At 49.4% G+C, this 25,372-nt stretch overlaps 1 protein-coding gene across 1 annotated transcript; it reads left to right on the top strand.

Moving 5' to 3' along the window:
* Positions 1–2,860: 2,860 nt before the first annotated feature.
* EIF2AK2 (eukaryotic translation initiation factor 2 alpha kinase 2) lies at positions 2,861–24,515 on the top strand. The gene is made up of 15 exons (XM_049784702.1): positions 2,861–3,073; positions 3,937–4,054; positions 4,789–4,934; positions 6,227–6,389; positions 7,255–7,376; positions 7,521–7,605; positions 10,077–10,111; positions 11,313–11,375; positions 13,940–14,062; positions 17,054–17,167; positions 17,643–17,820; positions 19,989–20,117; positions 21,191–21,292; positions 23,553–23,606; positions 24,138–24,515. The coding sequence occupies exons 1-15, from the start codon at positions 2,952–2,954 to the stop codon at positions 24,255–24,257; spliced, it is 1,674 nt and encodes a 557-aa protein (XP_049640659.1). The 5' UTR covers positions 2,861–2,951; the 3' UTR covers positions 24,258–24,515.
* Positions 24,516–25,372: the final 857 nt, after the last annotated feature.

Genomic DNA, 25,372 nt, shown 5'->3' with positions numbered 1-25,372 from the left:
CGAGGCGAGGGAGGCGGAGCCCGCGAGGAAAGCGAAACCGACCGCCCAGCTGCGTGTTCCGCAGGGCCCTTGCCTGGAGCGGGGCTGCCCGTGCGTAAAAGCGCACCGGGGGTGTCGGTGAGTGGAGGCAGCTCAGGGTGGCGGCGGGCACTTGTTGGGGAGCGCCTGGGGGACACCCCTGGAGCGCGCGGGCTTGGGGAGCCCCATGGGTCTGGGGGGCATGGAGGGCGCTGACCCTTCTCAGCTAGGCCGGAGCGCACTTGCGGAGGGGGAAACTCTCAGGGCTCGGGGTCCCCCCACGCTGGGATGGCGGAACCCCGAGTAGGAATGAATCGGGGCCCGGGGAGGGGCGCGCGGGGGGCCGGCGACACCCCCTCTCCAAGCTGCGGAGACGCACGGACAATGGGGCGAGCTGTGAATCCGCACGAAACAGCGCCCCTGGGCCCCTAGGGGTCCTCGGCCTCCCTGCCCCGCACCCATTCCCCGCACCCACACCCCAAGTCCCTTCCCTACGCGCGCGCCTGGCCCTGGGTGGTGAGCTCAGGGGCCTTCAAACTAAGGCCCGCAGGCCACATATTGTCTTTATTCCCATTTTGTTCCTTCACTTCTAAATAAGATATAGGCAGTGTGCATAGAAATTTGTTCATGATGTTTGTTTTGACTATAATCTGGCCCTCCAACAGCCTGAAGGACAGTGAACTGGCCCCCTGTTTAAAAAGTTTGAGGACCCCTGCTAGGCTCTGGGATCACTCCTGGGGCTGTAGGACCTGGTGGTGACTCTATGGGGTGCCCAGGGCGCCCCCCCTCCAGCCCTGTTTTAAGTACCAGCCAAGCTGTGTTCCCCCAAAGGTTCCTCTGATGGGCTGTAACTCTACACCTCTCCAGTAGCTCCCGACTATTGGTTTTCTCCTTTGAGACTATTTTTTTGAAGTTTGATTTCCCAGAATTTTTTTTTTGAGGGGGGGGTCCACAGCCGACGGCACTCCGGGCTTACTTCTTGCTCTGCGCTCAGAAATCGCTCCTGGCAGGCACTGGAGACCATGTGGGATGCCAGAGATCAAACCCGGGACCATCCCGGGATGGCTGCGTGCAAGGCAAATGGTCTGGCCCCTCCCAGAAGTTTTTTTTTTTTTTTTTTGGTTTTTGGGCCACACCCTGTGACGCTCAGGGGTTACTCCTGGCTATGCGCTCAGAAGTTGCTCCTGGCTTCTTGGGGGACCATATGGTCCGTCCTAGGCTAGCGCAGGCAAGGCAGGCACCTTACCTCCAGCGCCACCGCCCGGCCCCACCTCCCAGAAGTTTTTAGTGATTCTGTTAGCTCTGCCCAGCTCTCATCTCCACTCTAGGCCCAGTGATGCCCACTTGCCCTTGGGGTTTCCTGGACAGATTTGTCATCCTGGCTATTAGAGTCCATATTCCTGATTTGGCGCCAATTTTAATCATTTCTGCCAACTTGGTCCAGGAAGTACCCAGTCAGAGGGACCAGAGCGACAGCACAAGTAGGGCTCTAGCTTTGAAGGTGATGGCTGATACCCCCCCCACCCACCCTTCCATCCTCAGCATCCTGTAGGGCCCTGGAGCACTGCCAGGAGTGATCCCTGAGTGCCGAGTGGGGACCATCTCGGACTGAATTGTGGGCCCAGATATCAGCGTCACTGGGCCTGCCCCTACAGAATGGAGGAATAATTTTGTTTGTTTTTTTGTTTTTGGGCCATACCCGGCAGTGCTCAGGGGCTACTCCTGGCTGTCTGCTCAGAAATAGCTCCTGGCAGGCACGGGGGACCATATGGGACACCGGGATTCGAACCAACCACCTTTGGTTCTGGATCGGCTGCTTGCAAGGCAAACGCCGCTGTGCTATCTCTCTGGGCCAGGAATAATTTTTTTTTAGGGGGGCATCACACCAGACTGTGCTCAGGGTTTACTCCTGGCTCTGCGCTTTGAAGTCGCTCCTGGCAGGCTTGAGGGACCATATGGGATGCTGAGATTCTAACCGGGGTCTGTCCTGGGTTGGCTGCTTGCAAGGCAAACACCCTACTGATGTGCTTTCTGGCCCCTGTTTTGTTTTGTTTTTGCGCCACATCCAGTGGTGCTCAGGGGTTATTCCTGGCTCTGTGCTCAGAAATCACTCCTGACAGAGAACCCTATGGGATGCTGAGGATTGAACCATGGTCTGTCCTGGGTCGGCCACGTGCAGGTCAAACACCCTAGCACTGTGCTATTGCTCTGGCCCCATAATGGAGGATTTTATGGGAAATCTGGTTCTCTTGAGCTAAATCCTTCCTGGTCTCATACACTTCACTTGATGTGTATATTCTCAGTCTTTCTCCTCTCACTCTCATTCTAATTCTACTCCTAAAGACTCAAGACCCCAGACTCTTGCTTGTTCTCTTTCTCTATTTTTCTCTCATCAGTTCTCTCAGTTTTGGGGTCACATCTGGCATTGATCAGGGCTGACTCTTGGCTCTGTGCTCAGAGATCATGACTGCTGGGACTCTGAGGCTCGTATGGGGTCCTTGGGATTGAACCTCGGTCAAGTGTGAGCCTGGCGAGTGCTTTACCCTTCCTCTTGCATTGTTGGGTTCATTCTGTCTCTTGCTGGGGAATCCTGGGCTCTGGGATTATCAGGCTCTGAGGACTGAACTCGAACCCTCACATTTGCCCTGAGTGTTCCCAGCCCTCCTCAGTATGGAGCCCCAAGCAGCAGAGCCCTGGGGTCACCCCAATGGTGCCAGTGTCTGTGTTGGAACTTATGGCCTTGTGCCTCCCTCAGCCACCCAGCCAGGCTTTGGCATCAGTGGGAGCAGCGGGCGGCAGGAGAGACAGGGTCTGTTCCTTTTGTGTTTTGAGAGTGGAATGTGGGGAGACCCCATGGCTACAGACATCGATGTGATGGTGTCCCTCCTGCCCTGACGTGTGCACAGCGCTGCTGCCAGCTGTCCCCAGGAGAAATGGCTGAGAGCGGCAGGATGATAGGGTTTTACATGGACATACTGAACAGATACCGTCAGAAGCACAACGTGGACCTCAAGTACCAAGAACTGACAGACCATGTTGATGTTCAGACGCCCAGGTGGGTCTCGACCTGGAAACTCCAGTGTTTTGTTTAAAAATCACAGCTTTGGGGGGCCGGAGTGGTGGCGCAGCAGTAGGGTATTTGCCTTGCATGCAGGTGACCTAGGATGGACCTCGCGGTTTGATCCCTGGCGTCCCATAAGGTTCCCCAAGCCAGGAGCGATTGCTGAGTGCATAACCAGAAGTAACCCCTGAGTGTCACCAGGTGTGGCCCAAAAACAAAAACAAAAACAAAAACAAAACAAAACAAAACAAAATAAAATCACAGCTTTGGACAGGAGAGATAGCACAGCGATGAGTGCTTGCCTTGCATGCAGCCGAACTGCGAGGACCCGGTTCTATTCTTGGCATCTCATATGGCCCCTGAGCCTGCCATGGGGTGATTTCTGAGCACAGAGCCAGGAGTAACCCCTGAACGCTGCTAGGTATGTCCCGGAAACCAGTCAGTCAATTAATCAATAAAATACATTTAAAAATAAATCACAGCTTTGGGGCTGTAGCAATTGCACAGTGGGGAGAGTACTTGCCTTGCACATCACTGGCCTGGATTCGATCCCTGGCACCCCAGATGGTCTCCCAAGCCCTGCCAGGCATGATACCTGAGCGCAGACCCCAGCACTACCAAGTGGACCCCCAAACTAAGATCATGGCTGTCTCCCGGGCAGAGTCACCGGGTTCTTCAAGTCCCTCTTGGGTGACAGGTTCTTTTCCTGGGCTCCTCACGTGGAGCCTTGTACTGCTTGGGGACTCTTTCGGGTTCTAGACTGGGCACAGGCGACCGCCGGCTGTGGGTACTGTGCCAGGAGGGCCCGAGCCCTCACACCAGTCTTGGGACTGACCGTGATTCCCCATTGTCAGCAGGTTTGAGATTCAAGTGATCATCGATGGCAGGGAGTTCCCCAAAGCGGAAAGCAGGACCAAGAAGGAGGCCAAGAACGAAGCGGCCAGGATGGCTGTGGAGATTCTTATGACAGAGAGCGTGAGTGCGGGGCCGGGCGGTGGCGCTGGAGGTAAGGTGCCTGCCTTGCCTGCGCTAGCCTAGGACACGGACCGCGGTTCGATCCCCCGGCGTCCCATATGGTCCCCCAAGAAGCCAGGAGCAACTTCTGAGCGCATAGCCAGGAGTAACCCCTGAGCCTCACAGGGTGTGGTCCAAAAACCAAAAAAAAAAAGAGAGCGTGAGTGCCTTGCTCCCTTGTACACACACACACACACACACACACACACACACACACACACACACAGGCATACACGTACATGCAAACATATGCATAAACATACACAATACATACATGCTTTCATGCATGCACAGACATGCAAACGGGCACTTGACGGGGGTCTCGCAAACATGGTTCATCGCTCTAGTGCTGAGAGAAGACCCACATCCCAGCCCCAGCCCTCTGCCTTCTGCCATCCTCTGCTTAGTGCGACCTCTGCCTGGACCTTGGAGTCTGCAACTACCTAGGGCGACGCACCAGAGGGCCACAGGGGCTGTGCAGTCGGCCCATGAGGGTGACAGCAGTGGGGCCTGCTTGGTGTGAGGGGCTGCAGAGGGAGCAGGAGAAGAAGGGGCTGGAGGAGGAGTCAGGGGAGCCATAGCTGAACCCCTCGAATCCTGAGCACCACTTGGGAGACCCTCTCCCAGAATAAATAGGCTTAAGCATCCTCTCTGTGGTTTCGGAGTCCAGGGCATAAAGGCTTTTCTCTTTGCAGGCAGATATCTGCCCCTACCTGGCCCAGAGGAGATGCACGCAGGGTCTGTCCACTGGCAACCACGTGGGGCTTATCAACACGTTTACACAGAAGAGGGGGCTGAAAGCCACTTACGAGTGCTGCGAAGGGTCCGACTCCAGGAACCGGTAAGGCTCAGTCTGGCTTTTCTTGCTGCTTGGTCGCCTCTGGGACAGGGAACTGACGCCTGTCCACAACTCCTGTCCACGCCGGTTGCCTGGAAATAGTTGTCTCTGTGCTCTGAGCTCACTGCCTGGTCTCTGTGGCTTGTCAGCGAGTGGGCCTCTTTGTGAGATCATTTATAAATGTGAGATCGGTTGTCCCAATCTTTTTTATTTTTGTTTTGGGCCACACCCGGGGAGATTCAGAGTTTACTCCTGGCTCTGCACTCAGAAATAACTCCTGGCAGGCACAGGAGACCATATGGGATGCCAGGAATCGAACCCAGGTCTACCCTGGAACTGTCGCATGCAAGGCAAATAAATGTCTTACCGCTGAGCTCTCTCTCCAGCCCCTAAATCTTTGTTTCGTTTTCTTTGGGGGCCACACCTGGCAGTACTCAGGGCTTATTCCAGGCTCTCCACGCAGGAACTCTTCCTGGCAGACTCGGGGGTCAACAGATAGTGCCTCGTACAAGCACTCTCTCTGCATACAGCCAACTCTGGTTTTTCCCCTGGCTTTAAATAGGGTCTCCTGGGTGTAACTCCACCCCGGTTTACAGATAACTACCTGCAAGTCCCTCCCATTTTTGAGAGGAGTCTTTGGTGGATATGACCTGTAACTTTACCTGAAAGACCCCACCCATTTCTTGGGCTGAAAGGAGTTGAGACGCAGGGCAAGCTAAGAATGGCATGTGTAAATGGTTAGAAGCCACATCTGTTGGCTAGGGCTGAATAAAGATGTTATCTCTCTGGAAGGCTGCCTGTGAGTGAGATTTCTACCTGCCGCTCTCATGAACCTCCAGACCCACTGGTTAATGGGGAATGGAGCCACGTGGCCTGGGATGGCAGAGAAAGGCCTCCATCCACCATCCAAGTCCATCCTAAGGGCTTAATGCAACACTGGGGCCGGGCAGTAGTGCAGCGTTAGGGGTGTTTGCCTTGCACGCAGCTGATCCAGGACGGACAGTGGTTGGAATCCGGCATCCCATATGGTCCCCCTGAGCCTGCCAGGAGCGATTTCTGAGTTCAGAGCCAGAATAACCCCTGAGCATCACCGGGTGTGACCCCCAAAAACCAAACCAAACAAATAAAAACAAAACAAACAATAACAACAACAAATAAATAGGGTCTCCTGAGCCTCACCAGGAAGGAACCCCTGAGTGTGAGTTGCTGGGTGTGTGTCCCCCAACCAAAAGCAAATAAAACGGGACAAGGATTTCTCGTCAGTGAATTTTTCTGCTCCCTTTCTTGCCTTCTAGGTTCCAGTACAAGTGCAAAATCGAAGGAAATGTTTACGGTTTCGGAGAAGCTACCAGCAAGCAGGACGCGAAGCAAAAGGCCGCTAAAATGGCCTATGAGAAGCTTCTGGAAGAGCAAACCCCAAATAGGTGTTCTGGAAGAGCAAACCCCAATCAACCACAGGTAGGTGTTGCCTGTGGACTTTTCTTCTTTCATTCTTTTTTTTTGTTTTGTTTTTGGGCCACACCGTGTGACGCTCAGGGGTTACTGCTGGCTATGCGCTCAGAAGTTGCTCCTGGCTTCTTGGGGGACCATATGGGACACCGGGGGATCGAACCGCGGTCCATCCTAGGCTAGCGCAGGCAAGGCAGGCACCTTACCTCCAGCGCCCCCGCCCGGCCCCTCTTCTTTCATTCTTTTTTGGTTTTGGTTTTTGGTTTTTGGGCCACACCCAGCAGTGCTCAGGGATGGTGCCTGGCTCTGTGCTTAGGAATCAGTCGTGGCAGGTTCAAGGGACTCTATGGGACACCGAGGATTGAACCCAGATTGGCCACATGCAAGGCAAACGTCCTCTCTGCTGTGCTCTCGTTTGTTCCCATCCCTTATCTTTCATCCTTGCATTTCCCTCTGGAACTGCTTTGACTATTGCCTGGTGTCAGCACACTTAGTCCTGCAGCAGGTGGATGTCAGGATCAGTAGATGACCGTCCTCAGGCCCCCAATGCTTTCAGGAATGCTTTTGGGGACCCTTAAGAAGGGATGGGGGGTCACTATGATTTCTGGGACCATGTGCGCTGTGGGATCCAGCGTGGAGCAATCTGACACACAGACACACACACAGACACACACAGACACACACACACACAAACACACAGACACACACACAAACACACAGACACAGACACACAGACTTACACACACACACAGACACACACACACAAACACACAGACACAGACACACAGAGACACACAGACACAGACACACAGAGACACACACAGAGACACACAGAGACACACACACACACACACCCTACTCTGATCTCTTCCAGATCTCCATGCACTCTGTGGGAACCAGCTCCTCCAGTGACGATGGAAACCATTCTGGGAGCCAATTCTTGAGTTCGGGTTCGGGGAGCCAGTCCTTTGGTTCCTGTTCTGGCTCATGTGGGAGGTGAGACCCATGAACTTCGGGCAGTCCAGAGAGCAGTGTGCAGGGAAGAAAGAGGGCGGCTGGATGGGGCGTTTCGAGGAGGGAACAGCGCCTCGGAAAACAGGGCCAATTCCCAAACTAAGTCACCTACTCCCTGTTTGGCAGCACCTTCTACTCGGTCTCGGAAAGTGGCTTCTCTGACAGGAAAGACCTCAGTAGCAGCTGTGACGGGTCCCCGTCCCCATCCTCGGTGCGTGCTCCAGTCTTGTCTCCTGGCGCTTCTTCCTGGTCTCCCACTTTGTCTCGCTTCCCCAGCTGTTGCCTCCTGCCTTCCTCTATGTTTCTGATCTTGCTGCTTCTACCAGGGCCAATATCAAATGCCCCTTAAGAGGGGCTTAAAAAAAACCGTTTGGGGCTGGGAGGAGCATGTACTTTCGTGTAGAAGGTCCTGGATTAGATCCTCAGATTCACAAAACAAACAAACAAACAAACACACAGGGCAGAACACTTCTCCTGCAGGTGTGTGACCCCAGGATTGATCCTTGTTAGGTTAGAGAAAAAAGTTAGTCTCAATAAGAGAGACTTCTTTCTATTTTTATTCTATTTAATTTTAGTTAAGTTCTTTTTATTTTAATTTTGGTTTTTGGATCACACCTGGTGGCGCTGAGGAGTTACTCCTGGCTCTGTGCTCAGAAGTCACACCTGATAGGCTCGGGGAACAATATGGGATGCCGGGGGATTTGAACCAAGGTCCATCCTGTGTTGGCCACGTGCAAGGCAAACGCACTTACCGCTGTGCTGTTGCTCCAGTCCATATTTTTAGTTTTATTTTTTGGGGGGTGTAGGGGGGCACACTCAAGTTAATCCTGGCTCTGCACTCAGGAATTGCTCCTGGCAGGCTCAGTGGACCCTATAGGATATTGGGGATCGAACCTGAGTCAGCTGCATGCAAGGCAAACACCCTCTTCTTTATGCTATAGCTCTGGCCCCTGTAGAGGATTTTTTTTGTTTGTTTTGTTTCTTTGAAGCCAAGGCTTGCTCCTGACTCTATGTTCAGGGATCAGTTCTGGTGGGAGTGAGGGCCTTATTCATACTTATCTAGATGCACCTGCCTGTTGTACTGTCTCTCCAGCTCCTGCTCTGCAAGTATTTATTTATTTTTGGTTTTTGGAATACACCCAGCAGTGCTCAGGGGTTACTCCTGGCTCTACACTCAGAAATCACCCCTGGCTTGGGGCACCATATGGAATGTCGGGGATCCAACTGGGTTCATTCTGGGTTGGCAGTGTGCAAGGCAAACACCCTACCGCTGCGCTGCAATTTTTAACTGGTAATCAGCTCAGAATACCCCTGAGGGATTATCTGAGTCCCACCAGAATTTTCTCCACCCTGGAGCATTGGGCCTTGCACAGATTGGGCCTCTCGATGGGTATGTTTGACCTGTCCACCACGTCTGTCTGTGTGTTTGTGTGTGTGTGTGTGTGTGTGTGTGTGTGTGTGTGTGTGTGTGATGATATGGAGACACTTATGCAATCTCTGTGAGGACTGAGAAGGAGACAGACAGATGAGTAGGCAGATATGGCAAGGTTGTTCACGCACCAGAACAAAATAGTGAAGGAGTAGAGGGTGACACAGTGTAGAATAAAAATATAAAAAAGTAATTCATGAGTTGGTGGGGCCGCCCCAGGCACCGTATTTCTAACCCCTCAGTCTGATGAAAGCATGGTAGCGGCGAGAGAGAATACACCAAGCCGTCAGAAAAGATATTCTTCGGAGTCAACTCGCTTTATTTCTCATGGCCTTTCTCTGCCATGTGCTTTTTCCATCTGCCATGTGCTCTCACTGCCCTGTGCTGCCTCTTGCCTTGTACTTTCTCTCCAGAGCACAAAGCCATGCTCTTTCTTTATTATCTAGAAAGCCACCCACCAGGGTAGGCCAAGGTTCTATAATCCAGGTGGGCTTTTACATACTAAAAAAAGAGGTTAGGTGTTGCATTGAGCCCTTATGATGGGTTTGGATGGTGGATAGAGGCCTTTGTCCTTAGGCCCCAGCTATGTGGCTCCATCCCCCGTTAACCGGCAGGTCTGGGTCCAGGAAAGCGACGGGGTATTGAACTCACTCACAGGCAGGCTTCCAGAGAGATAACATCTTTATTCAGCCCTGGCCAAACAGATGTGGCTGCTAACCATTTACGCATGCCATTCTCAGGTAGCCCTGCATCTTTTCTTTTTTTTTTTTTTTTTTTTGGTTTTTGGGCCACACCCTGTGATGCTCAGGGTTTACTCCTGGCTATGCGCTCAGAAGTTGCTCCTGGCTTCTTAGGGGACCATATGGGACGCCGGGGGATCGAACCGCAGTCCGTCCTAGGCTAGCGCAGGCAAGGCAGGCACCTTACCTCCAGCGCCACCGCCCGGCCCCGTAGCCCTGCATCTTACTTCTTTCATCCATGTCACCTCCAGCCTCCATCCTTCCCAAAGACCTTAATCCTCTCTGGTCAAAGCCTTATCTCACCTTCCCAAGACCACTCCCAGGAATGGGAGGGGTCTTGCAGGTAAAGATACATGTAACATGCGAGGTGGAGTCACAGGGAAAAAGAAAGTTGGGGGAAGGGTTACAATGAGGTCAGGGAAAGGGGAAGTTGGCGGGGAAGGGTTACAACATAGCAAAGGGTGATCACCGAAGCCATCTTGCTGAGCTGACTTTCCTCCTCTTATGTTCCAGAGGAACCACAGGGACCCCCCAGAGCTGCCAGAGGGGTGAGTTTGGTGCTTCTGCAGCTTTGCTGGAAATGGATCTTTTCTTCTGTCAAAGCCTCAGTACTGGGTCTTGGGTGTTTGTGGGAATTGTCCTCCCTGGTTTGAGTGAAAGCCGGTTTCAGGGGTTCACGGAAAGCTAGAAAGTGGTCCATGACTAGCCTGAAGGTGTACTCTTGCCTGGCCCATGTGGACATGGAGGCCTCAGAGATGGAAGGCGGGACTCAAGGCTGGCTTGCCCTTGGGGGAGCAGGTGGATTGGGGGTCTCCTGAGGAGGGTGGGAAGGGGTCATAACTTGGGGTAACAAAGGACAGTCAGTGAGGGGTGGTGAATCAGGTTGTTTTCCGAGAAGAGCAAGAATGTCAGCAGAGTCAGTCAGATGTCAGCAAGGATGTCAGCAAAGAGGTGGCTTGGTATGCTCACCACAGGAGCTGAGAGAGATGTCTCCTGTGTGGAGGCTACAGGAGGTAAAGACGCCTGGTGGGGGTTCTGAGGAAGGAGGGGGGTCAGTTGAGACAGGACAAAGAGGGAGCACAGGTCCTGAGGAAGAGGGAGAAGAACTTGGGAAGGGCTGGACATGGTTCTTTGTGGATGGGCTGAAGTCAGAAATTGGGCCTGGAGGGCGTAAAGGAGCCTAGGAAACTGGGACAAGCCGTGAGCAAAGATGGAGGGATGGGTGTGAGGAAAAGGAAAGAGGGCAGGTATATGAAAGGGACAGAGGGCAGCTCTGAGGTAAGGGGCAGTTTGTCTCTCCTTGACTGAGATGGCATTGGCCTTCCTTCTGCAGGCCGCATGACCCACTGCACAAAGGACACAGCAAAAGAGGAATTTCAGGGAACCCATGAGGTTTGTGAGGGGCCCTAGAAGGGGAGCTCACAGGGGTCAGAGGAACTCTGGGTGGGTAGTTTTCAAGATGTAAGGACCAGGGATTGGCGCAGTGGCGCTAGAGGTAAGGTGTCTGCCTTGTAAGCGTTAGCCTAGGACGGACCACGGTTCTATCCCCTGGTGTCCCATATGGTCCCCTAAGCCAGGAGCGACTTTCTGAGCGCATAGCCAGGAGTAAACCCTGGGTGTCACCAAGTGTGGCCCCAAAAACAAACAAAAAAAAGATGTAGGGACCATATGGCCCCCAGACATGTGTCTTCTCACCCTTTTATTTCACTCTGCAGATCTTACTTCACATGATTTTCTCTTCATTCCTAGGAGGACCCCTGACCGAATCTCCAGGACAGCGACATCAGACAGCCCATACACCAAGAATAAGAGGTGAGGGCTGTCACAGGGCTGCGTTCGGAAGACCTGTTTCTGGGGCACATCTCTGAACCTTTCAGTGTGTGTGACCATGTTGGAGTGAATATGTGGGTTTGTGGGTATGTGCGAATGTGTGAGTGTGTGAGAGTAAGAGAATGTGTGACTGCGAGTGTATGTTAGTTTGTGACTGTCTGAGTGTCTGAGTGTATATATATATAAGTGTGAGAGGGAGGAGTGTTAAGTGTGAGTTTCTGAGAGTCAGCGTGTGTGTGAATTATTGTGTGAATGTGTGCGAGTGTCTGAGAGTGTGGGTGTAAAATAAAACCCATGAATTTGTGGGATCACCCTAAGTACCTTATTAGTAAGCCCCACACAGACGGTCTGAAGAAGCAGGGTAGTGGCGAAGAATTAATAAGCTAAGCCAGTCAGGAGAGAGTCAAGGAGTCAGTCTGCACCTGGGGGTATCTCTAGATGCCGAGCAGAACTCACTCTTTCTTTATTAAACCAATTCCCAATTCACCAGGAGGGGGATGGTCAAGAGAGACAAAAGTATCTGTCCAGGTGGACTATTACATATCAGAGGAGAGATTTATGGGAAAGAGGAAGATGGGGATACACCTTTGTTTTGGGTTCATAGATTATAATCGGAGCTTCATGCTCCAAAACAAGGACCTGGTGACGCAGGTCTGGAAGCAAACATTGATGCAGGCAATAATCCACACAGTGAAAAGGTACAAGAACAGGTTCAGGAAATCCAGCACTCAAGCCAGAAATCCTATCCCACAAGCCTTCTGCTCCTAAGAAGGAAAGCAGCTTAATGGAAGAAGACAGAAGAATGAGTCTCTGCCTTCCTCAGACCCCTGCTTTTATTGGCGAAAATGAGACCACACCCTAGAGTGGGAGAGGAATATCAAGTAGGAAATAATCCAATGAGCCCATCACCAGATCACACCATAGGGTGAGTATGAATATTGTTTAGGGGCCAGTAATCCAACATCTCCCCCTAATTGACTGTATAGAAAAACAAAATAACTTACATCCTCTGGTTCTAAGATTAGGGCGGATGCCTCTAAAGATAAAGATAAAGGTTAGCAATATTTTGCATAGATACAGCAAAAGGTGGTAAAATATAAAAAAATAACTTTTGGCCTAAAACCAGGATATCCCTACCACAAAGCACCCTTCCTTAAGACCATCTACAGGCTCCAGGTACACTCATTTGTCTAACCCCATAATCTTTCTTCAAGTCTTTCCTGCATCTCCTCAAAAACAGTTTTCACTGTCAGGTTAGCGGGTTAGCCCATCCTGGGGCAAGTAAATGCCAAGAGTTTCATTTATTCCTAGAGGATCTTCAATTTTCCTAGACCAACCTACCTTTATGATCTCCCTGTAATGTCAGAGTTACCTAGGCTTGACCAATGTAAAGATGAGAAGGTCAAGTCAAAATGATGAGTGGGAAGGTGGCCTTGGGCCTCTCATCCTCTATAAGAGTGTCCTGTTAGAAGGGGGTCTATCCCATCCCTCTTCATGGTTGGGAGAGACACTGATCTCCAGAACTTTTGTAGATATTGAGACGAGAGACCAGGCTGTGGCCAGTTGGTGCAGATCCAGGATATGTAGTAGTAGATGGTCGATTCCTGGTGTAGGTGCAGAGAACCGTGCTGGACCCAAGTTTCAGGGGTAAACAGCTGATGTTCAAGTCAAGTCACCAAGGTAAATAAATACTCAGGGTGGAAGGCCCCCTGTAGCAAGAAATTACTGAGTCCTAATTTATAATGGATAATTGTAGAATTAAATAATAAAAAGGCTCTTTGGATGGGCTTGGATGGTGATGGGATGAACGGAGGGGCCTTTCTCTGCCGTCCCAGGCCATGTGGCTCCAACCCCTCCAGCCGGTGGGTATCTGGGTTCAGGAGAGCGGCAGGTAGAGAACTCACATGCAGTCAGGCTCCAGAGAGATCATCTTTATTCAGCCCTGGCCAACATGTGTGGCCTATATCATAACCATTTATGCATGCTATTCTCAGATTGCCCTGCAGTTTAGCTTAATCCAGCCATCTCTCCTCCTGCTACTTATCCATCCAGGCAAATTCCCCTTTTGCCCCTGAGGTCAAACCTTTTGTAACCTTCCCAAGACCCCTCCCAGAAATGGGACAGTCTTTCTTTTAGTAAGGTAACACGAAGAATGGGGTGTGTGGTAACAGATAATAACTCCTCTTAGTTTCTAGTATTTTTCTATTTAATGCACCTATGCAAAAGGAATGGTGCCATAGGATACTATTGGGGCCTGAGGGGAAGATAATAAACCAAACACTCCCTATCATCATTCTATCATAAGCACAAAGTCTTCATGGGCACCATCTCTGAGGGATCAGGGTTCAGGTCCCTGTTCGGGCGCCATTTATAATAGCTGGGTATCCTCTTACATGTGTGAGAGTGAGGGTATAAATGTGAGATTGGGAGTTAATGTGTGTGAATGTGTGTGTATATATGTGTATGAGCGTGTAATGGTGTCAGCGTGAGAATATGTGAGTGTGAGGAGTAACCGTGTAGTAGCAACGTCACCTTTGTTTCTTCAGGTTTGTGGAGGACTTCACCGACATAGAACCCATTGGCAATGGAGCGTTCGGGCGGGTGTTCAAAGCTCGCCACAAGGTGGACGACAAGATTTATGCCATTAAGCGCGTCAGATACGATGACTCGTGAGTAGAAGGTTCTGCAGCCTGAATGTTTGTTGACTCTGGCTCCCTCATTTCAGCATAAAAGTCTGTTCAGTCTAATAGATGAAGTACATTCTGTTTAAAGTATGATTGGCCTTTTTCTAACTTGCCTTAAAAATCTCATTCTAGGGGCCTGAGCGGTGGCACAAGCAGTAGGGTGTTTGCCTTGCACTCCCTAACCCAGGACGAACCACAGTTCAATTCCCTGGCGTTCCATATGGTCCCCCAAGCCAGGGGTGATTTCTGAGTGCATAGCCAGGAGTAACCTCTGAGTGTCACGAGTGTGGCCCAAAAAAAGCAAAAAAAAAAAAAAAAGTTTTATTCTAGACCTGGATCAATAGCACAGTGGGTAGGTTTTCCCTTGCATGTAGCAGACCCAGGTTTGATCCCCAGCATCCCGTATGGTCTCCCGAGCCTGCCAGGAGTGATTTCTGAGCACAGAGCCCCAAAGTGGCTGGTGCTTTCAAGACCTACAGTCCCAGGGAGTGACCCATGGGCTTTGCACACACAGAGACAGGCTACTTGAGCTGGATTTGGTCTGCTTTTTTTTGTTTGTTTGTTTGTTTTGGGGCCATACCCAGTGATGTTCAGGGGTTACTCCTGGCTCTGCACTCAGAAATTGCTCCTGGAAGGGCCAGAGCAGTGGCACAGCAGTAGGATGTTTGCCTTGCATGTGGGTAATGGATCGCGGTTCGATCTTCTGGCGTCCCATATGGTCCCCCAAGCCAGGAGCGATTTCTGACTGCAGAGCCAGGAGTAATGCCTGAGCATCACCGGGTGGGCCCAAATCACCCCCAAAAAGAAAAAAGAAAAGAAAAGAAATTGCTCCTGGGGGCCGGAGAGATAGCATGGAGGTAAAGCGTTTGCCTTGCATGCAGGATGGTGGTTCGAATCCCGGCATCCCATATGGTTCCTCGAGCCTGCCAGGAGCAATTTCTGAGCATAGAGCCAGGATTAACCCCTGAGCACGGCCAGTTGTGACCCAAAAACAAAACAAAACAAAAAAAAGGGGGGGGGATGCTGTGAATCGAACCACCACCCTTCCTAAATAGGCTGTGTGCAAGGCAAATGCCCTACCACTGTACCATCTCTCTGGCCCCTTGCTCTGCTTTTTTTCTTTTTTTTCTTTCCTTCTTTCTTTCCTTCTTTCTTTCCTTCTTTCCTTCCTTCTTTCTTTCTTTCTTTCTTCTTTTCTCTTTTTCTTTCTTTCTTTCTTTCTTTCTTTCTTTCTTTCTTTTCTTTCTTTCTTTCTTTCTTTCTTTTTCTTTCTTTCTTTTCTCTTTCTTTCTTTCTTCTCTCTCTCTCTCTCTCTCTTCTTTCTTCTTTTCTTTCTTTTTTTTTTTTTTGGTTTTTGGGCCACACCCGTTTGACGCTCAGGGTTACTCCTGGCTATGTGCTCAGAAATCACCCCTGGCTTGGGAGGACCATATGGGACACCGGGGGATCGAACCACGGTCCATCCGCTTGCAAGGCAGACACCTAACCTGTAGCGCCACCTTCCCGGCCCCTTCCTTCCTTCCTTCCTTCCTTCCTTCCTTCCTCCTTCCTTCCTTCCTTCCTTCCTTCCTTCCTTTCTTTCTTTCTTTCTTTCTTTCTTTCTTTCTTTTTCTCTTTCTTTCTTTCTTTCTTTCTTTCTTTCTCTCTCTCTCTCTCTCTTTCTTTCTTTCTTCTTTCTTTCTTTCTTTCTTTCTTTCTTTCTTTCCTTCTTTCCTTCTTTCTCTTTCTTTCTTACTTTCTTTTATTTCTTTCTTCCTTTTCTATCTTTTTATCTTCCTCTTTCTTTCTTTCTTTCTTTCTTTTCTTTCTTTCTTTCTTTCTTTCTTTCTTTCTTTCTCTTTCTTTCTTTCTTTCTTTCTTTTTCTTCTTTCTTTTTTTTTTTTTTTTTGGTTTTTGGGCCACACCCGTTTGACGCTCAGGGGTTACTCCTGGCTATGTGCTCAGAAATCACCCCTGGCTTGGGAGGACCATATGGGACACCGGGGATCGAACCACGGTCCATCCGCTTGCAAGGCAGACACCTAACCTGTAGCGCCACCTTCCCGCCCCTTCTCTTCCTTCCTTCCTTCCTTCCTCCTTCCTTCCTTCCTTCCCTTTTTCCTTCCTTCTTTCCTTTCTTTCTTTCTTTCTTTCTTTCTTTCTTTCTTTCTTTCTTTCTTTCTTTCTTTCTTTCTTTCTTTTCTCTTCTCTTTTCTCTCTCTTTCTCTCTTTCTCTCTCTTTCTTTCTTTCTTTCTTTCTTTCTTCCTTCCTTCTCTCTCTTTCTTTCTTTCTTTCTTTCTTTCTTTCTTTCTTTCTTTCTTTCTTTCTTTCTTTCTTTCTTTCTTTCTTTCTTTCTTTCTTTCTCTCTTTTTCTCTTTCTCTTTTCTCTCTCTTTCTCTCTTTCTCTCTTTCTTCTTCTTTTCTTTCTTTCTTTCTTTCTTTCTTTCTTTCTTTCTTTCTTTTCTTTCTCTCTCTCTCTCTCTCTCTCTCTTTCTTTTCTTTCTTTCTTTCTTTCTTTCTTTCTTTCTTTCTTTCTTTCTTTCTTTCTTTCTTTCTTTCTTTCTTTTCTCTTCCCTCCCTCTCTCCTCCCTCCCTCCCTCCCTCCCTCCTCCTTTCTTTTTTCTTTCTTTCTTTCTTTCTTTCTTTCTTTCTTTCTTCTTTCTTTCTTTCTTTCTTTCTTTCTTCCTTCCTTCCTCCTTCTTCCTTCCTTCCTTCTTCCTTCCTTTCTTTCTTTCTTTCTTTTCTTTCTTGTTTTTGGGTTACCTCCATGCTCTACCTTCATGCTATCTTTCCAGCCTCCTGCTTTTTCTTTAATGATGAGCAACTAATTGTCTCATGCTGTTTCCATTTTCCTGGGGCCCTGTGACATCCTTTCTGAAGTGGGGGTGTGAGAGCAGAGGCCCCTAAGGGGAGGGGGAGAGAAGGCAGCATGTCTCTCAATTATTTAGGAACTTCTGTATTACTGTGTGACTGACCCACTTTTCTCTTCGGACTAGGAAAGTGGAGCGTGAAGTGAAGGCGTTGGCCAAGCTTCGTCACCCGAATATTATTGTCTACCATAGTTGTTGGTGTGGGGTTGATGATCATTTGGACGAAGAAGGTGACTTAAGGTATCAAAAAAGGATTTCTTTTTCTCTTTTTTAAATTAAATTACTGTCAGAAAGTTAAAAAGTTGGAGCCAGCGTAGGGTGTTTGCCTTGTACACAGTCAACCGGGATGAACCCAGGTTCAATTCCCAGTATCCCATATCGTCCCCTGAGCCTGCCAGGAGCAACTTCTGAGTGCAGAGCCAGGAGTAACCCCTGAGCGATAGCATAGCAGGGAGGGCGTTTGCCTTGAACACGGCTAACCTGGGTTCAATCCCCACTTCCCATAGGATCCCCTGAGCATGTCAGGAGTGATTTCTGAGCACAGAGTCAGGAGTAAATAATGCCTGAGCACTGCAGGTTGTACCCTGCACCCAAAATATTATCAGTAACAATCAACAGTGAATGTAAGAAAAAGTTTAAAAACCTCTGCAGGATAAGGTCTTGTTCTTCAAACACTTGCTGTTCTTTCTTCCTGCTTGCTATGGCTTTTGTACAGATCGGAGGTGGACTGCCTTTTCATCCTGATGGAATATTGTGGCAAGAACCTGGAAGAGTGGATTTATGGTAGAAAAGGCTGTGCCCTGGACAAGGCCTTGGCATTGGACTTCTTTGAACAAATAGTGACAGGTGTCAACTTCATCCATGAACAGAACTTCATTCACAGAGACCTTAAGGTGAGTAAGAGATGAGGTGGAGAGATAGCACAGTGATAGGGCGTTTGCCTTGCATGTAGCCCACCTAGGATGGACAGTGGTTCAATTCCTGGCTCCCCATATGGTTCCCCTGAGCCTGCTAGGAGAGATTTCTGAGGACAGAGCCAGGAGTAACCCCTGAGCACCGCTGGGTGTGACCCAAAAAAACCCAAAATAAATGGGTGAGTAAGACATCAGGGTTTGACTGATAGTCCTAAATCTGTCTTTTCGGCTTCAATTTAAAAAAAAAAAAAAACTCTTATTTATTTATTTATTTATTGGGTCTCCTCATCTGTTGGTACACGAGAAACTTACAACCATTGAGTCCTGAATCTGGACTTTTCTAGGCCCTTCACAGAGCGTTCCTGTCCTAGATAGCATGAACATGTGCAGAACTAGCTTTGGGTCCCCCTTTCCTCCTGCTTCCACGCATGTTTGCTGGCTCAGAGATACACATGTCTTTCTCATTCAAGTTACAGAATTGTACGTCCCTTTCCTGGACCTCCTGCAGGCCATGGTAACATGGTAACATGCAGGCCAAGGCAAACACTCATTGACTCCAGAAATCGGTCTCCCCTCCTCCGAAGATGTGTTGCTGATATTGGGTTATTTTTAGACAGATATAAAGATATTCAAGATTAAGTTTCAGTCACTCAGTGTCCAACATCACCAGGGCACATTTCCCATCATCAGGCTTGCCAGTTTCCTTTCCGACCTCCTTCCTGCCTGCCTCTAGGCAGAATCTCTGTCTCTGTCTGTCTCTTACCCTTTTTTCCTTTTAGACACTGGTTTGCAGTATAGTTGCTGAAGGGCTATCATGCATATCCTTTCCTCGTTTTCCCTCCTTTCAGCACCCAGTTCTTGTCCAGAGTGATGCTCCTTTCCAAAGTGTTTTGCAACCTCCCTTTACCTTTACCAGACGGAGCGGACACTGTTGGGGGAACCAGACCCACTTCACTTGTCATTCTTCTTCCTTCCCCACAGGGCAGGGAGGGCCAGAGCAAAGTGGGCACCTCATCTGGACTCCTGAACCCCTTCAGGCACTAGGCATTAGCCCTGAGCACCACTGGTGTGTCCTAAAAACCAAACTAAAGCAAAACACAAAGACCACAGGACAAGAGTGCTCTGTGTTTGTCAGCTCCCAGTGACCTGGCCTGCCTCAGGTGGGGGCTGAGGGAACTGGCTTACACAGATCGTGACACTGGCATAGAAGAAGCCCCCTACTCTCGCCTGGATAATTTCATCACCCCAAGAACGGGGAGTTGTGTGTGTGTGTGTGTGTGTGTGTGTGTGTGTGTGTGAGAGAGAGAGAGAGAGAGAGAGAGAGAGAGAGAGGAGAGAGGGGAGAGAGAGAGAGAGAAAAGGGGAGAGGGAAAGGGGAAGAGAGAGAAAGAAGGAAGTAGAAAGGAGAAAGGAAGGGAGGGAATGAAAAGAAAGAAGGAAGAAAAAGGAAGGAAGAATAGAAGGTGGGGTGGGGGGAAGAGAACTGGCACACACACACACACACACACACACACACAAACACACGTGCGCGCGTGCACCTTCCAGAAGCGATTTCTGAGTGCAAAGCCAGGAGTAACCCCTGAGGACTGCCTGGTGTGGTCCTAAAACAAAACATAGCCCTGGGTCCCACCTGCTGGTCCAGGGGCAGGCACGTCCCATCCTCCTCCCTGACAGCTTCCAAATCCTGCCTCACTTTTGGACTCCAAGATAGGGGGTTGAGGGGGCCAGAAATTACATGACTTTCTCTTTGGGGTGCCTGGAATGGGAATTTTGGGGTGAATATGCTTTGGATGTGTGACAAGGCTGTAAAAATTTTTTTTTTTTGGTTTCTGGGCCACACCCGGCGGTGCTCAGGGGTTCCTCCTGGCTATCTGCTCAGAAATAGCTCCTGGCAGGCATGGGGGACCCTATGGGACACCGGGATTCGAACCAACCACCTTTGGTCCTGGGTCGGCTGCTTGCAAGGCAAACGCCAATGTGCTATCTCTCCGGGCCCAAGGCTGTAAAATTGATACTTTCTTTTCTTTTCTTTTTTTCCCTTCCCTCTCCTCCCCTCCCCTTCCCTCTCTCCCTCCCTCCTTCCCTTCCTCCCTCTTTCCCTCCCTCCCTCCCGCTATCTCTTTATCTCCTCTCTCTCCCTTCCATAGCCATCTAACATATTTTTAGTGGATGAAAAGCAAATAAAGATTGGAGACTTCGGACTCGTCACAATCCTTACGAATGACAGCAGTCGGACCACTGAAACGGGGACCCCGCTCTACATGAGCCCAGAGCAGGTGAGCGCCCGCCCTCCTCACCCCAAAGGGGTTTTCTTCCCCTGCACCAGCGATGCTCAGAGGTCGCCGATTCTGGTTCTTTGCTCTAGAGTCCCTCTGGTGGTACTCAGGGACCTTACTGGGGACCATATATTGGCATCAAACCATGGGACCCCATGTGAACTTTGGTCTCTGTTTTTATTTCTTGCTATTTTTATTTTATTTTTTTTTATTACTGATTGATTGATTTCTGGGCCACACCCAGCAGCGCTCAGGGTTTACTCCTGGCTCTGTGCTCAGAAATTGCCTCTGGCAGACTGGGGGACATATGGAATGCCAGGAATTGAACTGGGTCCCTCCCGGGTCGTCTGCATGCAAGGCACACACCTCACCGCTGTGCTATCTCTCTGGCCCTCTTGTTATTTTTATCACTGTTCGGTTTTAGCTTTCCACCTACACTTGGCAGTACTCAGAGCTTACTCTGCAGCGATATACTCAGAGGTCACCCTCATGTCTTCACTCAGGGGACCATATGGAGTGCTGGGGATGGAGCCAGGATCAGAGCTTTTCTGCTGTACTATCTCTCAAGCCCTATATTATTATTTATTTTTAATTATCTTTTTTTGGTTTGGGGCCACACCCGATGCTGCTCAGGGGGTTACTCCTGGTTCTTTGCTCAGAAAATTACTCCTTGCAGGTTTGTGGGACTCTGAGATGCTGGGGATTGAACCAAGGTTGGCTGCATTCAAGGCAAACACCTGCCTCCCACTGTGTTATCAATCTGGCCCCTCATCAGATAACTTTTTGGCTTTGAAGGCAACAGTGTAATCAAGGGGGTCTGAAAGGTAAATTATCGGGGGGGGGGGGCAGAGAGATAGCTTGCCTTGCAAGCAGCCGATCCAGGACCAAAGGTGGTTGGTTCGAATTCCGGTGTCCCATAGGGTCCCCCGTGCCTGCCAGGAGCTATTTCTGAGCAGACAGCCAGGAGTAACCCCTGAGCACCGCCGGGTGTGACCCAAAAACCAAAAACCAAAAAAAAAAAAAAAAATTTATCAGGGGGGGTCTTTAAGGTGTACACAATTTGTTTTCTTTAGCATTCGTCAATGAATTATGGAAATGGAGTCGACATCTATGCTTTGGGGGTAATTTTCATAGAGCTTACTCAATTCTGTAAAACTCATCAGGAAGTAATCAAGGTAAGTCTTTGGGAGAGAATTGACACCACTGAGCTTGCTGTGTTGTGCCCCGGACAGGTCTGGCCTGAATGAGGACAGGATTGAGCATATGAGTGAGAGAGGGATTTTGCTTGCTTGTTTGTTTTGGGGTCACACTCGACAGTGCTCAGGGCTTACCCCTGGCTCTGCTCTTCAGGAATCATACCTGATGATGCTCAGGGGCCGAAGGGGATGCTGGGGATAGAACCCGGTCGGCCTGTGCAAAACAAGTGCCCTTCTCGCTGTGCTGTTGCTCCAACTTGAGAGAGGGATTCTGTCTGTCAGGAACAGTCAGTGTTGTTGGCTTTTGGATCACACTCAACAGTACTCAGGGCTGACTCAGGGCTCTGTACTCAGGAATCACTCTTGGCAGGACTGGGGATGCAAAGGATCGAACCCAGGTCAGCTGCACGCAAGGCAAGAGACCTCCTTGCTGAACCATCACTCCAGCCCATAAATGAAGTGTTTTCTTTCCTTTGGTTTTTTTGGCCACACCCAGTGGCGCTCAGGGTTTCCTCCTGATTCTGTACTCTGAAATCGCCCCTGGCAGGCTGGGGGATCATATGGGATGCTGCGAATCTAACCGGGTCCCTCCCGGGTCAGCCACATGCCAGGCAAATGCCCTATCACTGTGCTATCTCCGGGCCCTGTTTTGTTTTGTTTTGAGCCATACCTAGGGGTGCTGAGCATTTATGCCTAGTGGGACTCAGAGAACTGTTTGTGGTACTGGAGGGATATTGAACCTGGGCCAGCTATGTGCAAGGCAAGTGACTGAGTTCTTGTACAGTTCTGTGGGTCGCCTGTTTGTAGTCTGTAAGATGCTGGGCCATGGACTACAGAAAGGATATGAAAATAGCCCTGTTCGGGGCCTGGAGAAAATAGCATAGTGGCGTTTGCCTTGCAAGCAGCCCAACCAGGACCAAAGGTGGTTGGTTCGAATCCCGGTGTCCCATATGGTCCCCCATGCCTGCCAGGAGCTATTTATGAGCAGACAGCCAGGAGTGTGACCCAAAAACCAAAAAAAAAAAAAAAAAAAAGAAAGAAAGAAAAAAGAAGAAAGAAAAAAAGAAAGAAAGAAAAGAAAGAAAGAAAGAAAGAAAGAAAGAAAGATAAGAAGAAACAAAGAAAGACAGAAAGAAAGAAAGAAAGAAAGAAAGAAAGAAAGAAAGAAAGAAAGAAAGACAGAAAGAAAGAAAGAAAGAAAGAAAGAAAGAAAGAGGTGATTCCAGGAAGAAGAGAAGTTAGAACAGACACGAGTTAAGGCACCACAGAAGAGACTGTGAATGACCTGAGTGAGCTCTGCCAAGAGTAGGCAAGACTGAGGCTTCCAGGGGACGGAAGGAAATGGTGCTGGTCTGAAGTATTAATTAAATTGATTGATTGATTGATTGGTTTTTGGGCCACACCGGCAAATGCTCTACCTCCATGCTATCTCTCCAGTCCCTATCAATTAAATTTATATTAGTCCTTGGGGCCGGAGAGATAGCACAGCAGTAGGGCGTTTGCCTTGCATGCAGAAGGACGGTGGTTCAAATCCCATTGTCCCATATGGTCCCCGAGCCTGCTGGGAGTGATTTCTGAGTGTAAAGCCAGGAGTACCCCCTGAGAGCTGCCGGGTGGGATCCAAAAACCAAAAATATATAAATAAATAAATCCTTATCGGCCAGGCCAGCATCTGCACCCCCTTCATGTCTCTGACCTGGTTGGGCAGGGTAGCAGCGAGGAAATGATCCACAAGCAGTCAGTAGAAGTCAGAAGACATGAAGCTTTATTGATAAGGCCCTCACCACCATGCGTGAATCTTACATGGCTATTAAGCTAACCACTTAAGCAGACTCTCTGCAGCTGCCCTGCACCTCCAACCTGTCTCTGCCAATTCTCCATCCTGCCTCCTACTGCTGAGGCTTCTTGCTGATTCTCTCCCTGAATCGCCTTCTCGATCCCTCTTGTGCCCCTGAGGCAACCCCTTTATTAGCAATCACAGCCCCCTCCCACCCAGGTGGGCTAGGCGGAAATTGGGGAGGGGTAACACGGGTCGTCATGGCTGGTGTCAGATTTGGGACGTGCTGGAATTGGATGGAGGTGATGAGAGGGGACCCCTCACCACATACACATACACACCTGGCTAGAGGGAGACTCACCAGGGAACCACAGACAGCTGGGATTTGGGGGGGGGTGCCAGTTCCCCACCCCCAAGTCAAGTGAACCATTTCCTAATAACCTATCCATGTTTTCCCATCAGATGTTGGACTCGATCAAGGAAAGGAAGTTTCCAGCTGAATTCGACATCAGAGAAGTAAGCGCTTGACAACCATCTCGATTGCCTTAATAGCAGGGCTGGATTTCCCTTCCTTCTTCCTTCCTTCCTTCCTTCCTTCCTTCCTTCCTTCCTTCCTTCCTTCCTTCCTTCCTTCCTTCCTTCCTTCCTTCCTTCCTTCCTTCCTTCCTTCCTTCCCTCCCTCCCTCCCTCCCTCCCTCCCTCACTCCTTTTTCCTCCCTCACTCCCTCCTTTTTTCCTCCCTCCCTCCTTTTTTCCTTCCTTCCTTTCTTTCTTTTTTAATTTTGGGCACACCTGGTGATGCTCAGGGGTTACTCCTGATGCTCAGAAATCACTCCTAGCTTGGAGGAACATGTGGGAATCCAGGGAATTGAACCTTGGTCCATCCTGGATCAGTTGCGTGCAAGGCAAAAAAGCCCTACTGCCTCGCCATCGCTCCATCCAGCCCCAGTGCTAAATTTCTTTTCTTTCTTTTTTTTTCATCATTATTATTTTCTTTATTTTCTCTCAGTGCTGGATTTCTTGATATGATATATACTCTCCTTCCAGAAATGTCTCCTCGAGAAACTACTCTCAAATGATATCAGCGAACGGCCCAGTGCTTCCAAAGTACTGAGCACTCTGAAGGAGTGGAGGAATGCTGCCAAGAAAATGCACAGAACAGTTTAGAGGCTTCTGGAAAAGCCCACTTCCTCCTGTATTCGACTTTCCTTGCAAGACTTTGGCAGGGAATGTTGATAGAAATCATCGTTGTTTTTTATTATTCCCTTAATATTTCTTTTACAGAAATGTTTGATATTTTTTAACTTCAAAATAATTCTTAGGATTGCCTTTTCCCAGGATTTCTCATTATGAAGATAGGGGGAAATGCCCTAACTTTATTATATTTTTTCGCTATCAGTCAAAGGATTGATATTTATTAAACGTGCCATTCCAGGACAAAATCTCTCAGACCATTCCAAGTCTTAAGTAGCTAACCAGCAAGTCGGAGAAGTAAGCGATCCTTAAAGATCATATGCAATGACTTTTGGAAGACGTTTTGGTATCGTCTAATAAAGCAAAATGTTTATAGGTTCTGAAAGCCACCAACAACACAAGTGAATTATATATGCTGAAGAGACTTTATAGAAACCTTGTTTCTCTAATGGCCAAAGGACACACAAGAGGGGCTGGAGCGATAGGTGGCACAGTGGGTAGGACATTGGCTTTGCATGCAGCCCACCTAGGTTCGATGCCCAGCATCCCATAGGGTCCCCGGAGCACCACTTGGAATGACCCCTGAGTGCCACAGGGTCTGGCCCCAAAATAACAAAAGGGAACAGGAAAGAGAACTAATGTCCAAAGAAGGCAGCACTGTGGTTCTGAAGAGGGTCACCAAGGACATCTCAGGCCACACTCTCTCCCAGGCCCGTGGCGCTGGTTCCAGGCTCTGCCCGATGGTCAGTCTTCAGTGTCCTGACTGCCGAGATAAAATCTTTCAATCTTAAGAGAGCTTCCTCAGAGATCCGTGGCAGTGACGGGGACCACTCAGAGAAACGAGGAAAAGGCCACAAAAGGAACCGAGGTCAAGCAACACAGAACTCCACCACAGGTTGTGGGTGACAGCTATCATCCAGAGGACTTAGTCAGTCATGGCCACCTAGATATTCTCTCTGAAAGGGACTTCAGAATTTGAAATGCTTGGGATGTTTAATGAACTCAGAGAAACAACAGGACAAACCACCGAGAAAACACAGGAGGATGTGAGAAATGAAAAAAATTAGGGGCTGGAGCAACAGCACATC

This window comes from Suncus etruscus, chromosome 12, assembly GCF_024139225.1.
Source record: "Suncus etruscus isolate mSunEtr1 chromosome 12, mSunEtr1.pri.cur, whole genome shotgun sequence".
In the NCBI taxonomy this organism is placed as follows: domain Eukaryota; kingdom Metazoa; phylum Chordata; class Mammalia; order Eulipotyphla; family Soricidae; genus Suncus; species Suncus etruscus.
Note: the sequence above shows the minus strand (reverse complement) of the source record. Positions and strands in the feature narration are given on the sequence as shown.